Genomic DNA, 24308 nt, shown 5'->3' with positions numbered 1-24308 from the left:
AGTTATATAAAAATCTGGTTACACTTTATTTTAAGGTGTCCTTGTTACAGTATAATTATACAATTAAGTACTGAGTAATAAAAATAATTAACTACATGTACTTATTACATGGTTAGGGTTAGGATTAGGGTTTGGCTTAGGGCTACTTCGTAATTATGCATAAATAATTGTTATTATAATAGTAAGTACATGCAACCTGAAACAAGGACACCTTAAAATAAAGTGTTACAAAAAATCTAAGATATTTACTGTGGAAACTCATCATGAATGCCATGTAGAAACAAACAATGTGTGAAGATAATAAAAAGAATTAATTTCCGTGTGTCTATTTCTTGCACATTTTTAAAGGTTTGATTCGGTTCTCATTTCCTGAAGTAGAATGGCACACACACACACACACACACACACACACACACACACACACACACACACACACACACAATGTCATATGTTGCCCTAAAACGGCAGCCTCCGGTATTGCAGAGTATTGTATTTTAGGTTGGACATTTGTATGGCACCTGGCAACCCTGTGCAGTGAGCACTAGGGTGGAGCTTCTTCGAACTTTTCTTTTCTTTTGGGCATGTTGTATAACTGCTGGTAGTTCTGAAGGGAAAAAGACGAACTAACCGATGAATTAAACGTGAGAAGTTTTTTTTTGTTTGAATGAGGACCGATTTTTTCACATTTTTTAACACAATTTCTTTGTTTGACTGTCTTTGTGTGACATCGGCTAATAAAGGTAAGATCTTAACTATTGTCTATTTGAAATGTGTTCGTAGGTGTTTATGGATTTTACTCTCGAAGTCGAAAAATCTGAACACTATTACACAGAATTAGGGGACTGAACAGATTCTATCGAGTACAGAGCTACAGTTTAGAGTTAACTTGATTTCTACGCTGGCAGAGCGGCTGGTATTGTGTTACCGCAGTAGAAATCAGTGACCAAAGAAAATAAGACTGAGATTAGTGATTTTAAAGTCAGCAAGTCTGAATAAATATACAACACTAAGCTACTTTCTCATGAAAGCTCATCATGCGAAAATGCTTATGGTTGTCAAATGAAGGTTGGTAAGATAATTGTATTATAAATGTATTCTAAAACTGTTTCTGAGACTGAATTCGGAATAATACTAGCATACTACTGTATTTTTGCAATTTAAAGATAGTTGTATGGGAGTTTGGAATTCCGAATTCAGCCTGGCTAGTGCTGCTTTGGGGTAGGGATAAAGATGAGTGAACATGTTCAGACAGGTGAGTGACCAGTCAGTTGTGTGTCACACATTACTTCATTTAGCGAGCATTTTTCTTAGTAACTGTAAATGTTGCAGCTCTGAAATTGAGTAGCCTGTAGTATTAGTATTAGATTAATTTATCTTGAAATTAATTTAATCAAAGAAGTCGCCTACTGTACTATGGTTTTGGTGTTTCAGACGTAGAATGGTGTTAGCTAGAGGAACATGTAAATACTATTGTATTCAATACCACAGTATTGAATCTTTTAAGGGGTATCTCAGCTTTTTATAATTTAGTTTTATAATATGTATATGCATATGTGTGAGTGTGTCAATTGTTGTTGAGAACATCTGTGTTTTGACTATGTGGCAGATAAACAAAGAGATCCAGACACATTCATCACATATGTGTCAAAACATATATTTTAACAGTGTTTTGTTTCAAGAGAATGCAAACCCTGAGAGTTAACAACCAAAAGAGGCTTAAATGACAAGGACAGGAATGAAGGTTTTTGTTGTTAACTTAAGATTTGTAAAAACAAAATAATATACTGTGCACATACACAAAACAACAGCATATAGGCCAACAAAAGTGTTCAGTTGCCTTTAGTTCATGTCTATGCATTTTCTTCATCAGATGGGGGCAAATAAAGAGAAGAATGAAACATGTGGGACCATTTGCCTTAAATACCTGCTCTTCACCTTCAATTTCCTGTTTTGGGTTGGTATCTTACTGTCTTCTGATAAACTGTTTAAAAGTATATTGAGGCAATGCATAATTTAAGTTTTTCATCTCATTTAGCTGTGTAGTTATTATCTTAGCACACATTCAGTGCAGTTTTAGTGTGAAACGAATGGAAGCAATTTAAAATGTAATATGTAAAATTGCAATTTAGTATGTAGAATGACAATGTATTTCTGTATTAAAAATGTACATTTTGAAATCAAAAAAATATTTGAACACTTTATAAAGTGCAATATTAAAATTAAAATGTATTACCTAACTTGATTAGATACGTTTTACATGTCCAATGATCATTTAAATGTTGTTTTTCCCTTATGGATAGGACACTTGGGATTGCATTTTTATCATAATACTATTTGATAATTGTTTTATTTTTTTAAATGCATTGACATTTACATATAATAGGTGTAAATTGCATTTCCATTAAATACCCAGTGATTGTAATTTAAGTCAATGTTGGGCTCTGCAACAGGTCACTCAATAGGTCAATATTCACTATTAACAAAACGCTTTTCACCTGCCTGAAGATATCTCACAGTTTACACTCCGATTGATGCAAACAGACAGCGCAATTCACTTACAATTCCTCACTTAATACACTTATTTACCACATTACCTTACATTTTATTACTATATTACTATATTATTATACCACATTACCTTACATTTTATTACTCTACTATATTATTATTATTTTATATTTTTTTTATATGTAAAATAGTGCATGTTTTGTTGCACCTAAACGTTATGCACCTGCCACAACATCTCTCAATGTTTACAGCCACAGGACACCGTGATTGATGCTTGTGATTTTTACATCGGCTGTGGCATGTACCAGTCAGCAAATTTCCTCTGGGCCGGATCTGGCCCATACCAACAGCTAAAGTGTGGCCCAGATAAGTTTTGGTTCCCCGGCCCAAAACTGGTCCACATCTTTTTACCCAGAACCGAACCAAAACAGTGTCATAACCCAACCTAAAATGAGCCAAATCATGAAAACAGATGTGGCTGATATATGGATCTTATGTGGTATTCTTATATGGCTGAGTTCTGTAAAGGGCAATGGCCCCTATGTGGACCACATGTGGCTGATAGATCAAAAGCCATAATTTAACCATATTTATGCCACACCTATTATTTATTTAAAATACCAATTACACAGTAAATCTTAAACACATATTAAACACAAAATTGATTCAACAGACATTTTAATATAATAAAATGTTAATAACAGAAGTACAATACAGAACATAAAATGTGGTGTAAATGTCAAATGAGTAAATAAATGTACAATAATGGATACTTTTAGTAAGTCTCACCAGCCTTTCTTTCACAGTCTGTCAGGAAAAAGGAGAGAAAAAAGATTATTAGCATATCATAATTAGTATTAGATATTATTTGAATATTAAAACAAGCCATGACATGAGTGCTCGCTGGTGGTAAAGGTAATCCTGTTTTATTAGCATTTTTCGATGGTATTCAAACTAATTGAGATTACGTGAGACGAAAGATTTGTTAGTTTTTAAATCACGTTATAGCTAGTATAAAGGAGAAAGGATGATCGCATTCATGCGCTCTCTGTTTGTAACATAACTTACAGCGGTCTGTCACGTAACATCAAAGAGCGTCAAAAAGGCATTTATCGTTTAAATTTTCTGATATAATAGACATAATTTTAAAGATGAGACTTATCGAAAATAACAAAACCCAAATCTTATCATGATTACTGGACAGGAGATATGTAGTGACGTTTTATTCACGCATATGAATTCAGCACATGATCGTGGTCAAAACGAAACTGTGTTTGTTCGGTACACATACCTAAGCACACAATATTTTTCTGTACGAATAAGCGTACCATTACATCCCTAGAAAACATTTAAAACACCAAAACTGCACTTACCTGAATAAGAGTGTGTCTGGGCAAAGGCTGTTGTAGACTCGGACATATATTTTCAAATTTTCAGTAATCCACCAATAGGAATACAGGAAGAATGAATGAATGGGCTGACATTTGGACTACCACAAACCAGCCACACATGACTATAGCAGGTTATGTGTGTTTTCCAAGTAAAAGCCAAATGTTAACCATAAGTTAACATATTTCAGGATGTGCCATAGCCTAGCCAAATATGGCTCTTGTCTGTGTACTGTCATATGGGCCATATACCTTAATACAAAAAGTCACCCAAATGAAAATTCCCTCCAATTCTAAAGCCATGGCAAAACATATATTGTATAAGTTTGGCCATATATGCTCAGCCATGCCATACCTAGGCCAAACGTGACAGCTATCAGCCACATTTGGCCCAAACGTTCTTGCTATCTTTCAGTGACTGTGAAAGTAGCAGCGTTTTTTGTATGATCACGGATTGTAAACAGAAATCTTCAGGCATACGTGACGCTTAGGTGCTCTAATTATGGATTAAAAGAGAGGAAATATAAGGTACTACCATGCTTACACCGGACGCGATGCAACAAAAACAGCATTGAACCCTGTCAATGTTGTTTATAGATGTAGCGCGATGCGACACAACAACTGTCGCGTTGTCCGTTGTCCAACTGTCCGATGTAAGGTGGCAAATATAGTAGGGCAGGAAGAATAGGTTTCCATGCAGCCACTTGGCAGTTTTTTGTAACCTGTTTTTTTGTAACCATAATGTTGTTTAGTTAAGAATTTTTGATGTTTCCGGGGTCAACTATTGTCCGGGGTTCATTTGGCGGACATCTGTCATTGCAAGTGGCGACAATCACAAATTTTCGTAACTCAAACAAAGACAAATGAACCCACTTTTTAATATAATTCTGACACTAGGAATCAAATGGAAGGGTCACTGACATGATACAACCACTTTTTGTTGGTGAAAAACACGCAAATAACACATTTTAGGCTCATAACAATGCAGCTTTTGCCATTTTGTTCCGCAATAGTTTCCTGTAATTAGCCAAAAGACACTACATTTAGTTGTTAAATTGATGCAAAAAAATATAATATAACCCAGAAAAAAATCTCTTCAGGCAGGTAAAAAGCGTTTGGTTAACAGTGAACATTGACCTATTGTGCATCTTGTTGTCGAGCCCTGTATTGATGTAATTCATAGCATTCATCGTGGGATATTTAATAAAAATGCATTGAAACGTCTTATATGTAGTGTCAATGCATTTAAGAAAAATCAAAGACATTTAAATCAGCATTTTGCTACAATTATCATGTGGTATTATGATGAAAATGCAATCCCATCGGTAAGTCTGAATGCATTTAGGAAAAACTGTATTTAAATGATAATTTTGCTACAGTTTTTGCTTGGACATGTAAAGCATATCTAATCAATTTGGGTAATACATATTAATTTCAGTTTTGCAACTTATAAAGCGTTAAAATATGTTTTTGATTTGCATATTAAAACTAGTGTAGGAAATGGCAAGTAGTTTAAGTCTTTTGGTTCTCTTAAATGTGATGATCTGGCTCACATTTTTTGGTGCCTTGTTGGCCTTCTGGTCATGCTCATTTACTGTATATGTACTCAATACTTGGTAGGGGCTCCTTTTACTTTAGTTACTGTCTCAATTTGTTGTGGCATGGAGGTGATCAGTCTGTGGCACTGCTGAGGTGGTATGGAAGCTCATGTTTCTTTGACAGTGGCCTTCAGCTCATCTTCATTTTTTGGTCTCGTTTCTCATTTTCCTCTTAACAGTTCAGGTCTGGTGAGTTTGCTGGCCAGTCAAGCACACCAACACATGGTCACTTTTAATGCTTTTGGCAGTGTGGGCAGGTGCCAAATCCTGCTGAAAAATGAAATCAGCATCTTTAAAAAGCTGGTCAGCAGAAAGAAGCATAAAGTGCTCTAAAATTTCTTGGTAAACGGGTGACTTTCGTTTTAAAAAAAACACAGTGGACCAACTCAAGCAGATGACATTGCAACCCAAATCATCACAGACTGTGGAAACTTAACACTTGACTTGGGCTATGAGCTTCTCCACCCTTACATCAGACTCTGGGCCCTTGGTTTCCAAATAAAATACAAAACTTGCTCTCATCTGAAAAGAGAACTTTGGACCAATGGGCAACAGTCCATTACTTCTTCTCCTTAGCCCAGGTAAGACGCCTCTGACGATGTCTGTGGTTCAGGGGTGGCTTAACAAGAGGAATACGACAAATGTAGCCAAATTCCTTGACACGTCTTTGTGTGTGGTGGCTCTTGATGCCTTGACCCCAGCCTCATTTCTTGTGAAGTTCACTCAAATTCTTGAATCGATTTTGCTTGACAAGCCTATCAAGGTTGCGGTTCTCTCGGCTGGTTGTGCATCTTTTTCTTCCACACTTTTTCCTTCCACTCAACTTTCTGTTAACAGGCTTTGATACAGCACTCTGTGAACAGCCAGCTTCTTTAGCAATGAATGTTTGTGGCTTACCCTACTTGTGAAGGGTGTCAATGATTGTCTTCTGGACAACTGTCAGATCAGCAGTCCTCCCCATGTTTGTGTAGCCTAGTGAACCAAACTGAGAGACCATTTTGAAGGCTAAGGAAACCGTGTTTTGAGTTGATTAGCTGATTGGCATGCCACCATATTCTAATTAGTTGAGATGGTGAGTTGGTGGGTATTTGTTAAATGTGAGCCAAATCATCACAATTAAAAGAACCAAAGACTTAAACTACTTCAGTCTGTGTGCACTGAATTTATTTTATACACGAGTTTCACAATTTGAGTTGAATTATTGAAAGGAACTTTTCCACGACATTCTAAATTATTGAGATGCACCTGTATGTACGGTGAAATGTGAATTTAAATACATAAATATATTGCCATATTACATATTGCATATCCATATTTAAAATGTAAGAATCACTTTAATCTAGCTTGTGCAGTTGTACACGGAACTTGCTGCTTTAGGAAGAGGCGTGGCAGTTCTGAAACACCATCTAAGCTGTTCGCCAATTTCAATGTAGTGGGACTGCTAACCAATCACAACACATTTTGTTTAGTTCGTTCGGAACTAATAGAGCCATTTGGGGAGAAAGCTATTGTAATAATGTAAGTTATGACCATGTTCTAGTGCACCCCCAAAACAATATAAAGAATGTGTAAAAGAGCATAATAGGACACCTTTATGCTTGAGGGAGTTGGTACTTAGTGCTCACCTTTTTGATAGCATGCACTCCCCTCGGCATGGCAGCGTGGGTATAACTATGGGTTTCCCATAGCTTTGTTATTAGCGTGCAACTCACACATGACCAGTGTTGGGGTTAGTTACTCAAAAAAGTAATATATTACATATTACATATTACTTTCAAAAATAGTAATCCCTTACTTTACTTTATTACTCCCTGGAGAAAGTAACTAGTTATATTACTAGTTATATTACTAGTTACTTTTTTTCTTACACAAACCACTGTTATTCTTAACAAAAAAGCAAACATGACCTACTGCGTGCATCCACGGCAGTAGTGCTGGGCGATATGACGATATATGGGTGAATGACGGATAAGGATTTAAAATGTGAAAAAAAATAAAACTGGCAAAAAATTTAAATGTTAGGACTTTCTATACTTATTACAGTGTTGTGTATGTAATGCAATGATATTTACACATTTCAAGAATGTAATTAACCATTTTTTTTGATGAATCAGATCTTTTTCCTCATGAAAATGTCATTCCTGGGTAACGTAATGAATTTTTAAATTAATTACATTTCTACCATTGTTGGCATATACAAATGTACTGATCTCCATATTTGGAGCTCAACAAACAATTAGTGCTCAGAAAACTACATTTTAATCACAATTAATATAATCAATTTGGGATTTCATATAGGCACAGGCTCATTTTTGGCTGCTGCTAATTCAAAATTCAGAACCAAATAAAAAAAAAACCTGGAAAATGTTTAAAAATGTTTTCCAATAAAGTAAATAAGACTTGTTTTATCATTAACTCAACAAAAAACTGAATTGTGTAATCTAACACACAAATATGGGTTAAATGAATTGCCCGTGTCATTGTTAGCCGGAATGACATACTGTTAGACGGAATGACATTCTGCAATATTTTTCAGGATTACCATAAAAACCATCATCAGTATAATTTTTCTTTCCAACACTCAAACTTGAAACAAAGTTAGATACACTTGACAGTTGCAAAACTCACAGTTTTTAATGATTTAAAAAAAGTACAACAGGCTTTTTGGGACACCAATTTCATTACAATCGTATTTTCTAAATATTACAGTAAATCTGTAAAATTATAATGCTTCATAAACAATGGCCAGGGGTATAGTGTATAATGTGTAATAACACATTACACCGCTAAAACATTTAGGCTTATTGCAAATGAGTGTGAACCTATTTCGATTAAAGGAACATTCCACTTTTTTTGGAAATAGGCTCATTCTCCAACTCCCCCCGAGTTAATAAGTTGATTTTTACAGTTTTGAAATCCATTCAGCCGTTCTCTTGTTCTGGCGATATCACTTTTAGCATAGCTTAGCATAGATCATTGAATCCTATTAGACCAATAGCATCGTGTTCAAAAATGACCAACGAGTTTCCATATTTGTTGTATTTAAAACTTGACTCTTCTGTAGTTATATCGTGTACTAAGATAGGTGGAAATGCAAAGCTGCGAGTTTCTAGGCTGATAAGATTAGGAACTACACTTCCATTCCGGCGTAACAGTCAAGGAAGTTTGCTGCCGTAATATGGCCGAAGCAGGCGGAGTATTATCAGAAATGAGTTCCCAGCTAGTTTAGCATTTGCACATGTGCTGCGTGGTATTACTGCTCCTGCTTCGGCCTTATTACGGCAGCAAACTTCCTTGACTATTGCGCCGGAATGGGAGTGTAGTTCCTAATCAGCCTAGAAAATTGAAGCTTTGCATTTCCACCGGTCTTAGTACACGATATAACTACAGAAGAGTCAAGTTTTAAATAGGACAAATATCGAAACTCGTTGGTCATTTTTGAACGTGATGTTATTGGTCTAATAGGATTCAATGATCTATGCTAAGCTATGCTAAAAGTGATATCGCCAGAACAGGAGAACGGCTGAATGGATTTCAAAACGGTAAAACTCAATTTATTAACTCGGGGGGAGTTGGAGAATTAGCCTATTTCCAAAAAAAGTGGAGTGTTCCTTTAATATTTCAAGTTTGCTTGTTACTGACACATTATTGTTCCACTGAATCATCACCATAATACCTTGCTCTCTATTTTCAAAGATACTCAGCCCTAGCTTCTGCATCTGTGTTTATTCTGGCTCTGAACCGTCTCTGCCTCTCTTTATTAGACAGAGGCATCTGGAAGAACAGAATTGACCTTAAAACACCAGAAGCTATACAAAAGTTTTAAAAATGGGTAACACTTTATAATAACGGCACGCTATTAATCATTAGTTAAACATTAGTAAACAGTTAATTCATCATTTATAAAGCATTAAAAGACATTAATAAGCAGTTTATAAATACAGCTATAAATGCTTTATTCTTGATTTAAAAGCATATCTATAATGTGTTTAATAATTGTATTTCCATACTTTAATTTCATACTTGTAGGTAGGCTTATAAATCAAGCATTAAGAATTTATAGCTGCATTTTAAATCGTAAATTTATTGATGAATTAACTGTTTAATGATGTTTAAATAATGATTAATAACGTGTAGTTATTATAAAGTATTACCAAATGTGGATATATTAATAATAATGATTACATTATTCATGATTTGACCATTAACATTACAAAAGTTCAATTCAATGATAATTAAATGTGAATCATATGAAATCAAGATGAATGACAGCAAAAATACGGCAAAAAACATACAATTATGTAAATAATGTTAATGTTAATAATATAACTATAATAACTATACCTAAAAGTTTACAAATGTTAATTAAAAACTAGATTGTTATGCCTATGTCATTCTGGATAACGGATGACATGTCCTGGCTAACAGAGTTTTTTTGTTATCCAAGAATGACATGTTGTTATCCAGGAATGACAAAACAAATATTTTTCTTTATAATCAGGCACTAATTTAACCACCTATGGAAAACTACAACTTAGCCATCATCGCTTTAAGGTAATCTTTTAGATCAAATAGATAGTTTTTTCATATAAAAACATTATAAATAGTTTGTCAGTGTTATCCAAAAAGACACATGATATTGCTACAAAGTGCATCAGTGACCGAAAAGGTCAAAATATCAATATTTTAAGAGACGCTTAGTCACCTTTGCACATGTTCTGGTGCTCCTTCAGGGTCTTCTTTTTGATACAATATTATGTCACATGACATACCACAATGCATTATGGTCTAAAATGGTCATTGATGTCTGTTATCCAGGAATGACATTACAGAAATCACAATTTGGGGACAAAAGTCTTTCTCTCATTAAAATTTAATTAAACTTAGTATTATAACCATATTTGCAGGTATCGTTTAAAACATCAATATAATTATGCCCAAGTAGATTTTAAATATTTTTATTTTTATTATTTACATTTTTATTGTATTTTTGTACTCAGATTTTAAGCCGGGACAGTTACCCGGAATGACGTTTTGGGACTTTTGAGCTCAATAGTTCCTTAAAGATTAATTATTTATAATGAATTCTCACAAGAGTAATTAAAGAGGGGAAAGTTGAGTCATTTAATGAAATGCATTTAAAAATGTATAAATTTTTAATATTATGAATATGCTTTGGACACCAGAATTGACATGCCACGTCATTGACCCATATATCGTGGGGGCGATAGAAAAGTGTCTATCGTCCTATTTCTCTTCTATCGTTTCTATCGTCTCTAACCTAATTTTATCAATTACTAAAGAAAATATTGCATTAAATAGGCTATGACAAATGTATGATAGTGTCTTGTTGCTGTGCAATACATACTCTACCCTATAAGTGATCATCAAGAATAAAAACGAACTTTTCCACAAAAAAACTCCGTACTGTGCGACGTGACGCTTTATGTTGTTGCGACATGCTTTAACTCGTGAGTGCCTAGCCTAAAGATGGAGACGCAAGAGGTTGAAGATGAATAACCGGATCGAGTCGCAACAAACTGAAACTGCTACGCAGGCAGCAGACAATAAGTACTTTTACCGACACGTGGGGGTACGTCAGTGATTTTGTTGAGTTTTGACTTCAAGAACCAGAAGTCATGTGCAAACTCTGTCAAAAGACTGTTTCCGCGCCCGACCGTTTCACGCCTGTTTCGCACATACTTCGTCTGCAGTGCATATGCGTTGCGTATTTTTTTCCGCACCCATGTTAACGGATCAGGGCTGCGTTTCCCAAAAGCATCGTAAGCTTAAGTACATCGTAGACCCATTGAAACCAATGGAGCTACGATCAACTTATGCTTACGATGCTTTTGGGAAACGCAGCCCAGATCGTTCACACTGCACGCGGTTGCTGTCCGGCAGTGCGTTCCAGAAGCGGTGTGTTTGCAGCAGCGGAGCGATCCTTTCGGCACAGTCTGTTTTTGCTGCGCTGCATGCGCTGAATTAAAGTGACAGCGCATTGTTCGCTGTAAAAATGAACATGGATTGACACGGAAATGTACCATAAATGCATATAAATGCAGTCTACTGTGTTTCACAGTCAACACGTGGCTTTTTGGCTAGGTTTAAAATAGTGCAGTTTTAAATAAACAAGGCAACATAATAGATGCACTTGTCCAGGTAGAAAAGTTCTTTAAAATATGGTTTTTAATAAAGATTTAATACGAAAGAAAGGCACAGAGAGCCGACTGCTTGTCTGTGGTAAGTTTTAATTTAAAATATTTGTGATAGCCCAATTTCAATATGAAAAGGAAGCTATAGCCTACCTATGCTGTGTTTAAATGTGTTGCAACTTGCTTGAACAACTTAATACAAATCTAGAAGTCAAGTGAATTGAATAATAGCCTACGTTGTTTATAATACGTTGAGTTTAAACGTGAATATGTCTAGTATTATTGTTTTAGTGTACTGTGATAAAAGAGTATCCCAATGCTGAAAAAGCACGTTTGGATTTGAAATTAAAATAACGGATAAATGGTGTGTTTGTGGTAAACAGCCGCGGATCAGTAGTCTGCACAATACTGCTGCACTAAAATTTATTTTTCTCATTTGTGACAGTTCAGTTAAATGTCACTTCAAATAACGGAAAAAAAAATAAAGTTGCAAAAAAATTATGCAATGATATTTTTGTCAAACTTTTCAGGGAATAACTGAAAACGTACTTTATTTTGGTATATCGTGATATATATCGTTATCGTGATATAAAATAATCCATATCGTGATACATGATTTTTCCATATCGCCCAGCACTACACGGCAGAATGCAAACAAACAAAGCTCCTTTAAAGCTGACATCTCAGTGCATCCGCGATCTCATAAAGCTCTTATAACACAGTAGATATTATGCACAATTCATTTTTCATAAATGTCTACACTTTGTGTGTTGTGATTCGTAAGCACGCAATATTCAGCACTGTTCAAAACTTTTGAGCAGCGAGTGAATTCTATCTTAAACACCATTGATTGGCGATGCGTTCCAAAAATCAGCAGATGGCTACATTTTAAAACATTCGATTTTAAATCGAAACTCCTATTCTTGCGCTTACTAATCATATATGTTGTTCTTGCTGCTTTTGTGCAATAGATGAATAACATTTTTTTGTTTTTAAGATATTTTATGTTTAGATATTTCTATATTGCGGGAGTCCCGCGATTTATTTTAATTTCCCGCATCCCGCACACACACACACACACACACACACACACACACACACACACACACACACACGAGTCTCTACCCGCCCGCACCAGCACACGCACTTGCCCATCAAGTTTTGTCCCACGCCGCACTCTGTTGCGTTGGGTCCCGCGGGTTTGCAGGTCTCTATTTGCAAGTGCCGCTCTGCTGCTGGCTGCCGGGTGTCGACCAATCGGTGATGGTAATTTAATGATACCTCGTGCCAAACCCCGACCAATCACTGTTCCATTCACGCCCCCCTCCCCTTCCCTTCTGTTCTCTGTGTTGTCGTGTGCATTGTGTGTGATGAATGTGCTACTGGCAAATGTAACGCAAGTAACTAGCTCGGGAAAACTGTAATAATATTACTTTCTTCAGACGAGTAATGCCTTACACTACTAGTTACTGAAAAAAGTAATATTATTACAGTAACGCGTTACTTTGTAACGCGTTACACCCAACACTGCACATGACACACGCAAGATTATTTACCATATGTGGTGCTCTCTGTATATATGTCTCTGTATGTGAATAAAAGATTCAGTTATATGTGTTCATCATATAGAGCAGTTCTATATCTTCACATGACTGAGAGTAAGCTGCTCAATTCATATGGATTAATTTTATGATATCTTTGACCTTTTTGGATATTCTAAGTTTTGGTTATCTTGACTTTCCCTGGAGAAGTGTCATTTTTAGGTGAACTAACCATTCATTGCATTAAGTTTTAAGTTGAAAATAACTTGTTCCTTTAACCACCCCCCCCCCCCCCCCATTCTTTATTGTGATGTAAATCCAAGTGAAACAGCATTTTGGAGAATTAAAAAAAAATGTAGGGTGGGGTGTAATTTGGTCCATTGGGAATAGACTTTAAATCTTTTTCCAGCTGGCAGGAGGTGCAGTGATGGCTGTGGGCACCTGGACGCTAGTTGAGAAGAGCGACTACATCAGTCTGCTGTCCTCAAAGATTTACGCTGTCTCTGCCTATATACTCATCATGGCTGGGGTGATTGTCATGGTAACGGGGGTTTTAGGCTGCTGTGCCACCTTCAAGGAGCAAAGACGACTTCTGAGAGTGGTGAGGAACATGTTTAAATGTTTACTTGTTCTACAGGACTGTTTAGGGTATCTATAAATAGATATGCCTGACTGCCCATCAGATCAGTTTAGAGTGTAAGCAGAGGCTAAAAGAGGTTAGCATATATTAAAGCTTTCCTCATTTTAGAACCATAGTTGGTCTGTAAAATATAAAACTATAAATAAAGGGATAGTTCACCAAAAAATTAAAAATCAGTGAAATGGATTTTGAATGCAGCTTCCAAAAGACAAAGGAATATGTATGTACATTTGTGACCCTGTACCACAAAACCAGTATTAAGTAGCATGGGTATATTTGTAGCAATAGCCAAATATACATAAGATAAGTAAAGATTATGTTCCATGAAGATATTTAGTAAATTTCATACCGTAAATATATTCAAACTTAATTTTTGATTAGTAATATGCATTGCTAAGAACTTCATTTGGACAACTTCAAATGCAATTTTCTCAATATTTATTTATTTATTTATTTTTTGCAGCCTCAGATTCCAGATTTTCAAACAGTTGTATCTTAACCAAATATTGTCCAGTCCTAACAAACCATACATCAATGGAAAGCTTATTCATTCATCTTTCAGTGAATAGATCTCATATAAAATTGGCACTTAGCGCTTGTCGTGTATATAAAAAAGGTAGTTTGTAAAATAGAAACTGATATAATTCTTTATAATTTTTTCACTTTTTAAATTTTTAGAACAGCCACTGATTTACAAAATGTGTTGCCAAATGCAGACATAAGGTGTTGCATGGCTATGGGTGTTATATTGTGATTATACAACAGGTCAATGACACAAGTATGTAAATAAATAAGAGACAACCACAGACATTTTGTGTGCAGAACTACTTCTACCACAAATTCAAATCTCAAGTTGACAGTTTCACACAGGGGTTCAGTTTCTGACCAAGAGGTCAGTTAAATCTTTGGATATGTATCTGACATCACATGGGGCAAATATACTTGCATGTGACAAACCTTGATCAAACTCACCTTCCGGTAATTCTTTAAGGCTTTGTTTGAGAGCTGAAAAATGCTACCTCTGCAGGCAGCATACAGAGGTAAAAAGGCAACAAGGTATGTCCAAATCAAATGATCAAATGTCACATCCTGTCTACTGAGATACCCTCATCTGATTGATTTTTTTTGAAGGCAGTGTAGATGTGTCCTTCGATGCCTATGATATCCTGTAATCCTGTGTGTTCAATTCTGTAGAATTTGAGATTTCATCTAAAAAATGGTGCGGTAACACTTTACAATAAGGTTCATTAGTTAAACATTAGTTAATGTATTAACTAACATGAACTAACCATGACCAATACATTAGTTACTGTATTTACTAATCTTCATTAACGTTAGTTAACGGAAATACAGTTGTTCATTGTTTGTTCATGTTAGTTCACGCTGCATTAACTAATGTTAACAAGATTTTAATAATGTATTAGTAAATGTTGAAATTAACATTAACAATGATTAATAAATGCTGTATAAGTGCAGTTCATTATTACTTCATGTTAATGTCACGGTTGAGTAAGGGAGGTCTGGGTCCAAATGCAGGGAGAGAATGATTTTATTAAATAAACACAAATAAACAAACAAATAAACAAACCAAAAGCCAACACGGCACAAAACTAAACATAAACTGAAACACAAAATAAACAAGATCAAGAACAGAATCTAAAGCCAGGAATTCAGGAACACAAAAGAACATCAAAAACACAAGACAAAGCAGACCTGAAAACGGAATGAAGAGTGAGTGTTCTTATACAGAGTCCAGATAGTGAACAGCTGTGTGTGAATCAGTGTTAATGACAAAACAGACGTGATGAATCAGAGTGCAGTGCAAACAGCGACCTCAGGTGGCTGAGGGAAAACCCACAGCCCCGATCATGACAGTACCCCCTCTCCAGGGAACGGCTACCAGACGTTCCCAAAACAAAAATTCTGGAGGGAGGAGGAACGGTGGAAGGTGCATAAGGGGGAGGGATGGCGGGCCAGGCCCGTGCAGCGGAGGAACGTGAGCGGACACCGCCGCCAGAGGAACGTGAGCTGGCCTCGCCGCCAGTGGAACGTGAGCTGGCCTCGCCGCCAGTGGAACGTGAGCTGGCCTCGCCGCCAGTGGAACGTGAGCTGGCCTCGCCGCCAGTGGAATGTCCGCGGGCACCGCCGTCAGAGGAACGCGAGCTGGCCTCGCCGCTAGAGGAACATCAGCGGTCACCGCCGCGTCCGGAACAGAGAGCGCGGTCACCGCCGCCTCAGGAACAGCGAGAGCGGTCACCGCCGCATCAGGAACAGCGAGCGCGGTCACCGCCGCGTCCGGAACAGCGAGAGCGGTCACCGCCGCATCAGGAACAGCGAGAGCGGTCACCGCCGCATCAGGAACAGCGAGAGCGGTCACCGCCGCATCAGGAACAGCGAGAGCGGTCACTGCCGCCTCAGGAACAGCGAGAGCGGTCACCGCCGCATCAGGAACAGCGAGAGCGGTCACCGCCGCGTCCGGAACAGGACGCGCAGCCGCCTCAGCGTCAGGGACAGGGATAGCGGTCGCCGCCGCCCCGGGAACCGCCGCCAGACGAGCGTCCTCCACTGCCCAACGAGCGTAGATGGCCGCCATCCACTCGGGCACAGCCGCCTCGACGACCGCCGCGTCCGGAACTGAGACAGCGGACGCTGCCGCCTCCGCCGTCCAATGAGCGCAGATGGTCGCCGCCCACTCGGGCACAGTCACCGTCTCCTTGAAAAAAAAAATTCCCCGCTGGACCCATAGGTGAGGTCTGCATTCTGTCACGGTTGAGTAAGGGAGGTCTGGGTCCAAATGCAGGGAGAGAATGATTTTATTAAATAAACACAAATAAACAAACAAATAAACAAACCAAAAGCCAACACGGCACAAAACTAAACATAAACTGAAACACAAAATAAACAAGATCAAGAACAGAATCTAAAGCCAGGAATTCAGGAACACAAAAGAACATCAAAAACACAAGACAAAGCAGACCTGAAAACGGAATGAAGAGTGAGTGTTCTTATACAGAGTCCAGATAGTGAACAGCTGTGTGTGAATCAGTGTTAATGACAAAACAGACGTGATGAATCAGAGTGCAGTGCAAACAGCGACCTCAGGTGGCTGAGGGAAAACCCACAGCCCCGATCATGACAGTTAACTAATGTGGTTAACTAATGTTAACTAATGAACCTTATTGTAAAGTGTTACCAATGGTGCTTTATTAATGATCTAGCAGTGTTATTTTCCTCATTGTAATTTTGAGAACAATATTTATTATTATTATTTATATATTATAAAAATAAATTATCATCATGCCGGCTTTGTTTATATTTTTACAGTGAGTATAAGTGGTTTAATATGTATTTTCTGTTTCCTCCTATTGTCAGTATTTTGTTTTACTGCTGTGTATTTTCCTGTTGGAGATCCTGGCTGGAGTTTTGGCCTACATTTATTACCAGCAGGTTAGTTACTTGTTCTTTCGTTCTTCATTTGCTGTGATTTGTGTCTTCCATTGTCATGCTTTGTGAACATTGCAGCTGAATGAGGAACTGAAGGAGAACTTGAGGGAGACCATGGTTCAGAAATACCAGCAGCCTGAGCAGGAGCATGTGACAAAGGCTGTGGACAAACTACAGCAGGAGGTGAGACAACTGTGTTTTTGCTAAAATGCATTTATTATATATTATTTACTTACGTGTTAGGTGTAGACAATCCAGAAGTGAAGACTAGGAGACTCCGGTGTCTTTTCAGCAGGATTCTTTATTGAGAATATGCTGTTGTACACTAGTCATGAAGTCCAACGAAGGGAAGTGGAGATCAAGTGCTCAAGTCATGACCTAAAATACAGTATGCAAATGATGGGGCAGCAAGACCCATCACAGACAAGAGGCAATAGTTTCAGTTACCAGGTTGTTTAGCTTTAACAATTTCGAGAATAGTAACTGATAGAGACCTCCTACTAGAAACTGTGCTTAACAGAATCATTTGTCTGATGTCATGGTCTTCACCCTAAATGTCAAACACAATGTACATCACTTCAGCTTTTTATGTGGTGTTATGGCAAGACAGATCTTAAAGAGATTCTTAAATGTGTATTCCTACCCCCCCCCCCCTTTGAGAGTTATAATAACAATCACATAACACAAATGTAAACCTTCTTAATTCCATGCTTGTCAACCTAAGTCCCATTTTCCAGTCATGTAGAAGTTGAAGAGAACTTTTTCTGTTATGTCCTTGCTTTATGTAAGTGTGTAATTGTTTTTTTTTGTGTGTGTGTTTTGTTTTTCAAAACTGTTGTCAGATTTACAACAAGGGGTGGTAACATAAACTACTTTACATGATGAGCCCAAAAACCATGTAGCATATAAGTAAAAGTACTGAAAGACCATGGCGCTTGAATAGCTGTAATGTTTCCTGTACAGTCAATTTTCAATGGAACAAAATCACTCAGATAACTCTTTGTCCCTCATAAGGCTTGATCATGGCTTGTACCTGAGGTGATGCTTTATACTTGCCACACAAAAAAAGAAAAAAGAAAGACCAGCAGACCAGCATAGACTTTAAAACGTTAGAGCAGTCTACATTTGTAGACCAACAATGTTCTTTAACATTTGATTCATTAACAGTTATTCCTAAATGGGCTAAGGATTGCTTTTGTGTCTGTCAGTTCAAGTGCTGTGGCAGTAACAGCTCCTCTGATTGGATGGAGAGTGTTTGGGTCCGCTCCAGTAATGCTGACGGTCGGTTGGTCCCTGACAGTTGCTGTAAAAGCCCAGTCATTGATCTGTGCGGTCGGAGAGATCACCCCTCAAATATCTATAAAGTAGAGGTGAGTGTACCACAAATTACATCCTTGCACTAACAAAAGGTGAAATTGTTTTTAGTGGTTCTGTTGGATAATATAGGCACTTTCACACAATAAGCCGTACAATCGCTAAATTAACTTTACCAGTAAAGTTTCTACATCTGCTTTTCTTATAAGGCTTTCTGTACTTAAATGTATAGCCACCACTCATACATGGGCAACTGGGCAAATTATCAAATATTTTCTAAAGAGAGTGTCATTAAACAAGTGAGAAGGATTTGTGTTAAATGATCATCAGCTAGTGGAGCAGAGAGATGGGAATAGTAAATGTAGCTGTGGTATGGAAGAATGTGTTAGAAAGAGTTTGTATGAGCTAATCATCTAATTATCTGTTAAGAACTATGGACCAGGTTGAGTTGAGAAACCTAGATTAGAAAAAAAAAATATGCTGACAAAAACTAAAAGTCCAAATCAATAAGAGGAGTGTGGATATTGATTGAATGTGGAACTGATGATCTGGGAGACTGTGTTAGACAGTTGTAAATAAAGAAAATTAAGTGAAGATTTGACTTCAAAAATAAAATTTGGCATTGTCAGGAGTCTTTTGTACTTTGAGGACTCTGGTTCCCGTGGTCTTGTGCCGATGAACGACGAGGTCTTCGCTGGGGATCTGTCTCTGGGGCTCATCTAGTTGTCATGGTCTCTGCTGACATGCAGGGCTGTAGAGGTTGTCTCTAGGTGCTGGATACGGACTGGATCTGGGTGATTATTAGCAAGATTTTAAAATGTATTCATTGTTTTAATAGGGAGCCAGTGCACCCTTCCTGGTTCTAATAAGAACTCTAGCTGCTGCATTTTGGACCAACTGGAGCACAAAGAGCAACCACCCAATAAACTATTACAATAATCTAATATTGAGGTCATGAATGCATTAATTAACATTTTTGCATTTGACATTGACAGCACATTTTTGAGATGGAAAAATTAGGTTTTACAAATGCTAGAAATGTAGCTTTCGAAGGAAAGGTTATTATTATTAAATAGCACACCAAGGTTCCTAAGAATTGACAGTGCAGCCATCAAGTGTTAGAGAGCGATCTAGGTTATTACATGCATAGGTTTTTGGTCCAATAATTAACACCTCTGTTTTTTTAGAATTTGGCAGTAGGAAATTACTAGTCTTTCAGTTTTTTATATCAACTATGCATTCCTTGAGCTTGAGTGAGCTCTTTTAACTTACAAGTTCAAGTGAGCTTTATTGTCAGTCCTCCATATATGGAGAAATGCCATGCCTCACTGGACTAATGTGCTACCCATGTAAACATATGTGAACAAACATAGCTACAGTGCCTATAGAAAATCATCATACCCTTTGAAATAGTTATTTTATTTGTCATACACAGTGAAATCAAATCCCCATTCCAAATAACTTTTCCAGCTTACAACATCAAACCAATGAAAGAAAAAAACAACAGTTCTGCAAATTAATAAAAAACAAAACAAACTAAAAAAACAGGATTGGAAAAGTCAACAGCTCCTTAATTTAATACTTCATGGAGCCTCCTTTTGCTTTAATTACAGCCATCAGTCTTTTTGGATATGTCTGTACTAGCTTTGTACACCTTGATTTGGGAATATGCTCATTCTTCCTTGCAGACTTGCATAAGTTGAGTCAAATTCTGTGGTGAAATTCTGTGGTGGTCAAATTCAATGGACTGCTCTCTTGAAATCCATCCACAGATTTTCGATTGGATTTAAATCAGGGCTCTGACTTGGCCACTCAAGGACATTCACCTTCTTATCCTTAAGCCATTTCGTTGTTGTTTTGGCAGTATGTTTTGTGTTGGAAGGTGAATGACCTGCCGATCTTCAGCTGTCTAGCTGTCTAGTAGATCCTCTAGAATTTGGATCACCTTGGCAGCATCCATTTTTACTTAAATCCTGACCCAATTGCCCAGTCCAGCTGAAGAGAAACACCCCCACAACATAATGCTGCCACCACCATGCTTCACAGTAGCTATGGTGTGTTTTGGGTGGTGGTTTTCGCCAAACATAGCGCTTAGAGTTCAATCCAAAAAGGTACATTTTGGTCTCATCAGTCCATACCACTTTTTGCCAGAAGGTATCAGACTGTTTTTGCAATGTGCTGGTGGTGCCATACAGTATGCTTTCTACTTCTTAATGATGCTCTGAACAGTACTCAGACGGATAGCTAAAGCCTTTGAACTGTTTTTGTAGCCTTCTCCTAACTAGTGCCTTTCTATAACTTTATCCCAGAGGTCTTTTGAAAGCACTTTCCCAACCATGGCAAATTCTTTGCTGTACCATGTACTACAAACAGTGGAATCGTCAAGAAACAGCTTGTTTTATTTTGAAGCAATCAACACCACTACTTTTGATGTCTGATGAGGCCATTAGCCTGGGGTTTCATTTGGAAGTTGATTGCTAGCACAAGTTTATAATGGTATGCTCTAAGGGGCCTGAATGCTTTACCAAACCAGGCATTTTACTAATTTACTTTTAATAATCCTCCAGAATTTTTTTAAATGATAATTTTACTTTAATGATGAAGGTTATAGTGTGTACATGCATCTTAAAAAAGTTAGACTAAATTTATTTTATTTTCCAGGGTGTAATGTGACAAAAGGTAAAGGTTTTCACAAGGTATGATGATTTTCTATAGGCACTTTATATAAACATAAACCATGAAGAGGTATATAAGCATATAACCTATATAAACTTGCACATACAGTAGCTAACCTGTTAAAGGATGTAATCCAAATATACTTCACATTAATACTTATAAGGAACTTAATGCTTGAAATACTCTTGATTTTTGCTTTGTCTCATTGTTTTTATTTTCAGGGTGGCTGCATCACAAAGCTGGAGAACTTCATTCTGAATCACTTACAGATCATTGGTGCAGTTGGGGTGGGCATAGCCTGTGTGCAGGTTAGCCAAAACACTGCAGAGTGTGTAGTAGACATGTACTGTAGCTGAATCCTCTTTAGAGACACAGTTTTTCCTTTACTTATGGCCCTTGTTCCATGGCCCATGCCTCCCTGGCAGGATGCGTTATCCATGTATTGGCCAGATATAAATATATGACTATATTTATGACCTCTCAAAACCTGAATGGTTTTATGGTGTAAATAAATTAGTAAATCTAGTTGAGTAAAAAAAAGCCATATACAAACAATATTTATAAACATTCAAAACATTTTTCTCATATGTTGTAACCTTTTTCTTAGTAACTTAGTCTTTTGCATTGACAAAGGAGTTGTCGACGTGCACTCACAAGTACACAAGTTGTACACAAGATGTCTTTCATCACCTGAAATTCTTATTTGGAAGTAAGTGGAAGGAGATCAGGAACTACACCATATGAAAATGCTTAGACAGGAGAGGTAAGAGGTCATAAATATAGTCATAAATTTACCATAAATAAATCTGACCAATACATGGTTGACACATCCTGCCATGTCAATCAGGGGTCATAAATTATATCATCAATTTAACACATGGTATATGCTGTAACTAATGAGTGGTTTTGTTCATATAAATATTTTATTTTGCTATGACCATATGTACATTTATGATGGTGTTTGGAATTGTACTAATGTTAGGGTTTTCTTCTCTTGTGCATCCTTTCAGATTGTCGGCATGTTTTTCACCTGCTGTCTGTACAGGAGTCTGAAATCAGAGCCATACTGAAGAGACACAGCTCAACTACAGCATTAATCAGTGACCATCATTCTCTACAGCAGTTTCAAGAAAATGATTGAGGGTTCTGCACACCATCAAATCAATTTCAACCATCCAGGGGCACATATACAGTAATAAATATACCCCCAGTTTCACAGACAAGGCTTAAGCCTAGTCCCAGACTAAAATTTAAGTCTGATCTGTTTCAACTGAAAAAAACTTGCACTGACTGATCATAAAATTTATCAGTGCCTTTGTTTTGTCTCAAGATTGACACCAGTATTATTTTGTTCTAAGGCATGTTTATAAAAATTACTCGAAAGTCCTAAATGAACTATGGCCTAATCCTGGCATAGTTTTGCTGTCTGTGAAACCAGGCCATAGTGTTTTATGGTTTTATGGTCATTCACACATTAAATACTACTGAGCTAGAAAGTTTGTTCCTTTTTTGTAAGTGGCTTTATTATTGTTATTGATTAACTTAAGTTTGGACTGTATTTTATTTTATATATAAAACCTTTTATGTACTTTTTTTCGTCTTTGAATGTGTGTACTCCCAGATCCTCAATCAAAAAATAAAACCACTGCCCTTTTTGTTGCCCCACAATGAAAACATTCCTTTATTATGTTTAAAAAATGCATATCTGTAATGAAATATTTTCTTCATCGTCATCAACAACAACATCATTATGTTTTTTGTTCATTTTTTGTTTAAAAGTAAAGATGTCACAAACTTGTGTGAAATTAGTGCTTGATCTTAGCGCAGCATTTGATACTGTGGATCATAGGGTTCTTCATGACCATTTGCAGTGTTGGGATTAGGGGGCTTGCTTTAAAGTGGTGTTCTTTCTATTTACATGAAAGATCTTTTGCGTTGGAGTTACGAAGCTCTATTTCATCTTCTCAGCCTAGTTCCTCAGGTATTCCTCAAGGTTTATAGGTTTAAGGTTTTTAGGTTTTAAATCTTGGTCCTGTTTTGTTCTCTTTAAAATTTGTTATTTGTATTGTCAGGTTTTTTTTGTTTGACCTGTACTGTATCTTAGTTTACCCTGCCTGCTTGTGGTTTTTGGACATTGTTTGCCCATTGTTTTCTACTTTTCTTTTGCTTAAAGGGGTCATCGGATAAATGTGTGTTGGCAGTGCGTGTACACATTTACCCTATAATGCTAAAACTCCACCCAGTGGTTTTCATTTAATCTGTAAAAATAATTTCCCCTTTTTCAAATCAACCCATTATCAGCTTATTGTCTGTGTCAAGTCAAGTCACCTTTATTTATATAGCGCTTGTAACAATACAGATTGTGTCAAAGCAACTGCACAGTATTTAAATAGAACAATAGTGTGTAAGTAACGCATTATTGAAGACAATCAATTTTCAGTTAAAGGCAGTTCATCAATGAATTCAGTGATATCATCGTCAGTTCAGTTCAAATAGTATACGATATCGCTGGAAAATTTCCCCAACTAAGCAAGCCAGAGGCGACAGCGGCAAGGAACCAAAACTCCACAGGGGACAGAAATAGAGAAAAAAAAACCTTGGGAGAAACCAGGCTCAGTCGGGGGACCAGTTCTCCTCTGGCCAGACGAAACCAGCAGTTTGTACCAATGTCCGATTGTAGAGAACTCATCAGGTTCCTGTGGTGTAGCACCGATGGCGGTCTAGGTTGGCGAGGTCTTTAGTGATGATCCGTCTCTGGAGCTCATCTGGTTGACATCCACGGCTATTGAAGTCATCTCCAGGTAATGATCCATGATCTAAGCTGGGTACAGACTGGATCCAGGGGACTGCAGTGACCATCTGATCCGGATACAGGCTGGGTCTGGTGGCTACGTTGACCTCGGAATAAGAATGAAACAGACTAATATTAGCGTAGATGCCATTCTTTTTACGATGCAACGAGTGCATCAGATGTTATGGGAGGTGTTTTCAGTTCTGGTTGACCTAATTAATGCAGCCTAACAATCCTTTAACGGATTTGAATT

At 37.3% G+C, this 24308-nt stretch overlaps 1 protein-coding gene across 1 annotated transcript; it reads left to right on the top strand.

Moving 5' to 3' along the window:
* Nucleotides 1–581: 581 nt before the first annotated feature.
* On the top strand, nucleotides 582–22919 carry cd151l (CD151 antigen, like). The gene is made up of 8 exons (XM_073850633.1): nucleotides 582–740; nucleotides 1871–1954; nucleotides 13600–13791; nucleotides 17203–17277; nucleotides 17353–17457; nucleotides 18483–18644; nucleotides 21486–21572; nucleotides 22275–22919. The coding sequence occupies exons 2-8, from the start codon at nucleotides 1871–1873 to the stop codon at nucleotides 22332–22334; spliced, it is 765 nt and encodes a 254-aa protein (XP_073706734.1). The 5' UTR covers nucleotides 582–740; the 3' UTR covers nucleotides 22335–22919.
* Nucleotides 22920–24308: the final 1389 nt, after the last annotated feature.

This window comes from Garra rufa, chromosome 11, assembly GCF_049309525.1.
Source record: "Garra rufa chromosome 11, GarRuf1.0, whole genome shotgun sequence".
In the NCBI taxonomy this organism is placed as follows: domain Eukaryota; kingdom Metazoa; phylum Chordata; class Actinopteri; order Cypriniformes; family Cyprinidae; genus Garra; species Garra rufa.
The sequence above is the reverse complement of the archived record's forward strand: the minus strand, read 5'-3'. Positions and strand labels throughout refer to the sequence as shown.

Coding starts and splice junctions, on each gene's coding strand:
- cd151l (XM_073850633.1), top strand. CDS start 1,871: ATGGGGGCAAATAAAGAGAAGAATGAAACATGTGGGACCATTTGCCTT. Junction 17,278..17,352: donor CCTACATTTATTACCAGCAG/GTTAGTTACTTG, acceptor TGAACATTGCAG/CTGAATGAGGAACTGAAGGA. Junction 17,458..18,482: donor TGGACAAACTACAGCAGGAG/GTGAGACAACTG, acceptor TGTGTCTGTCAG/TTCAAGTGCTGTGGCAGTAA.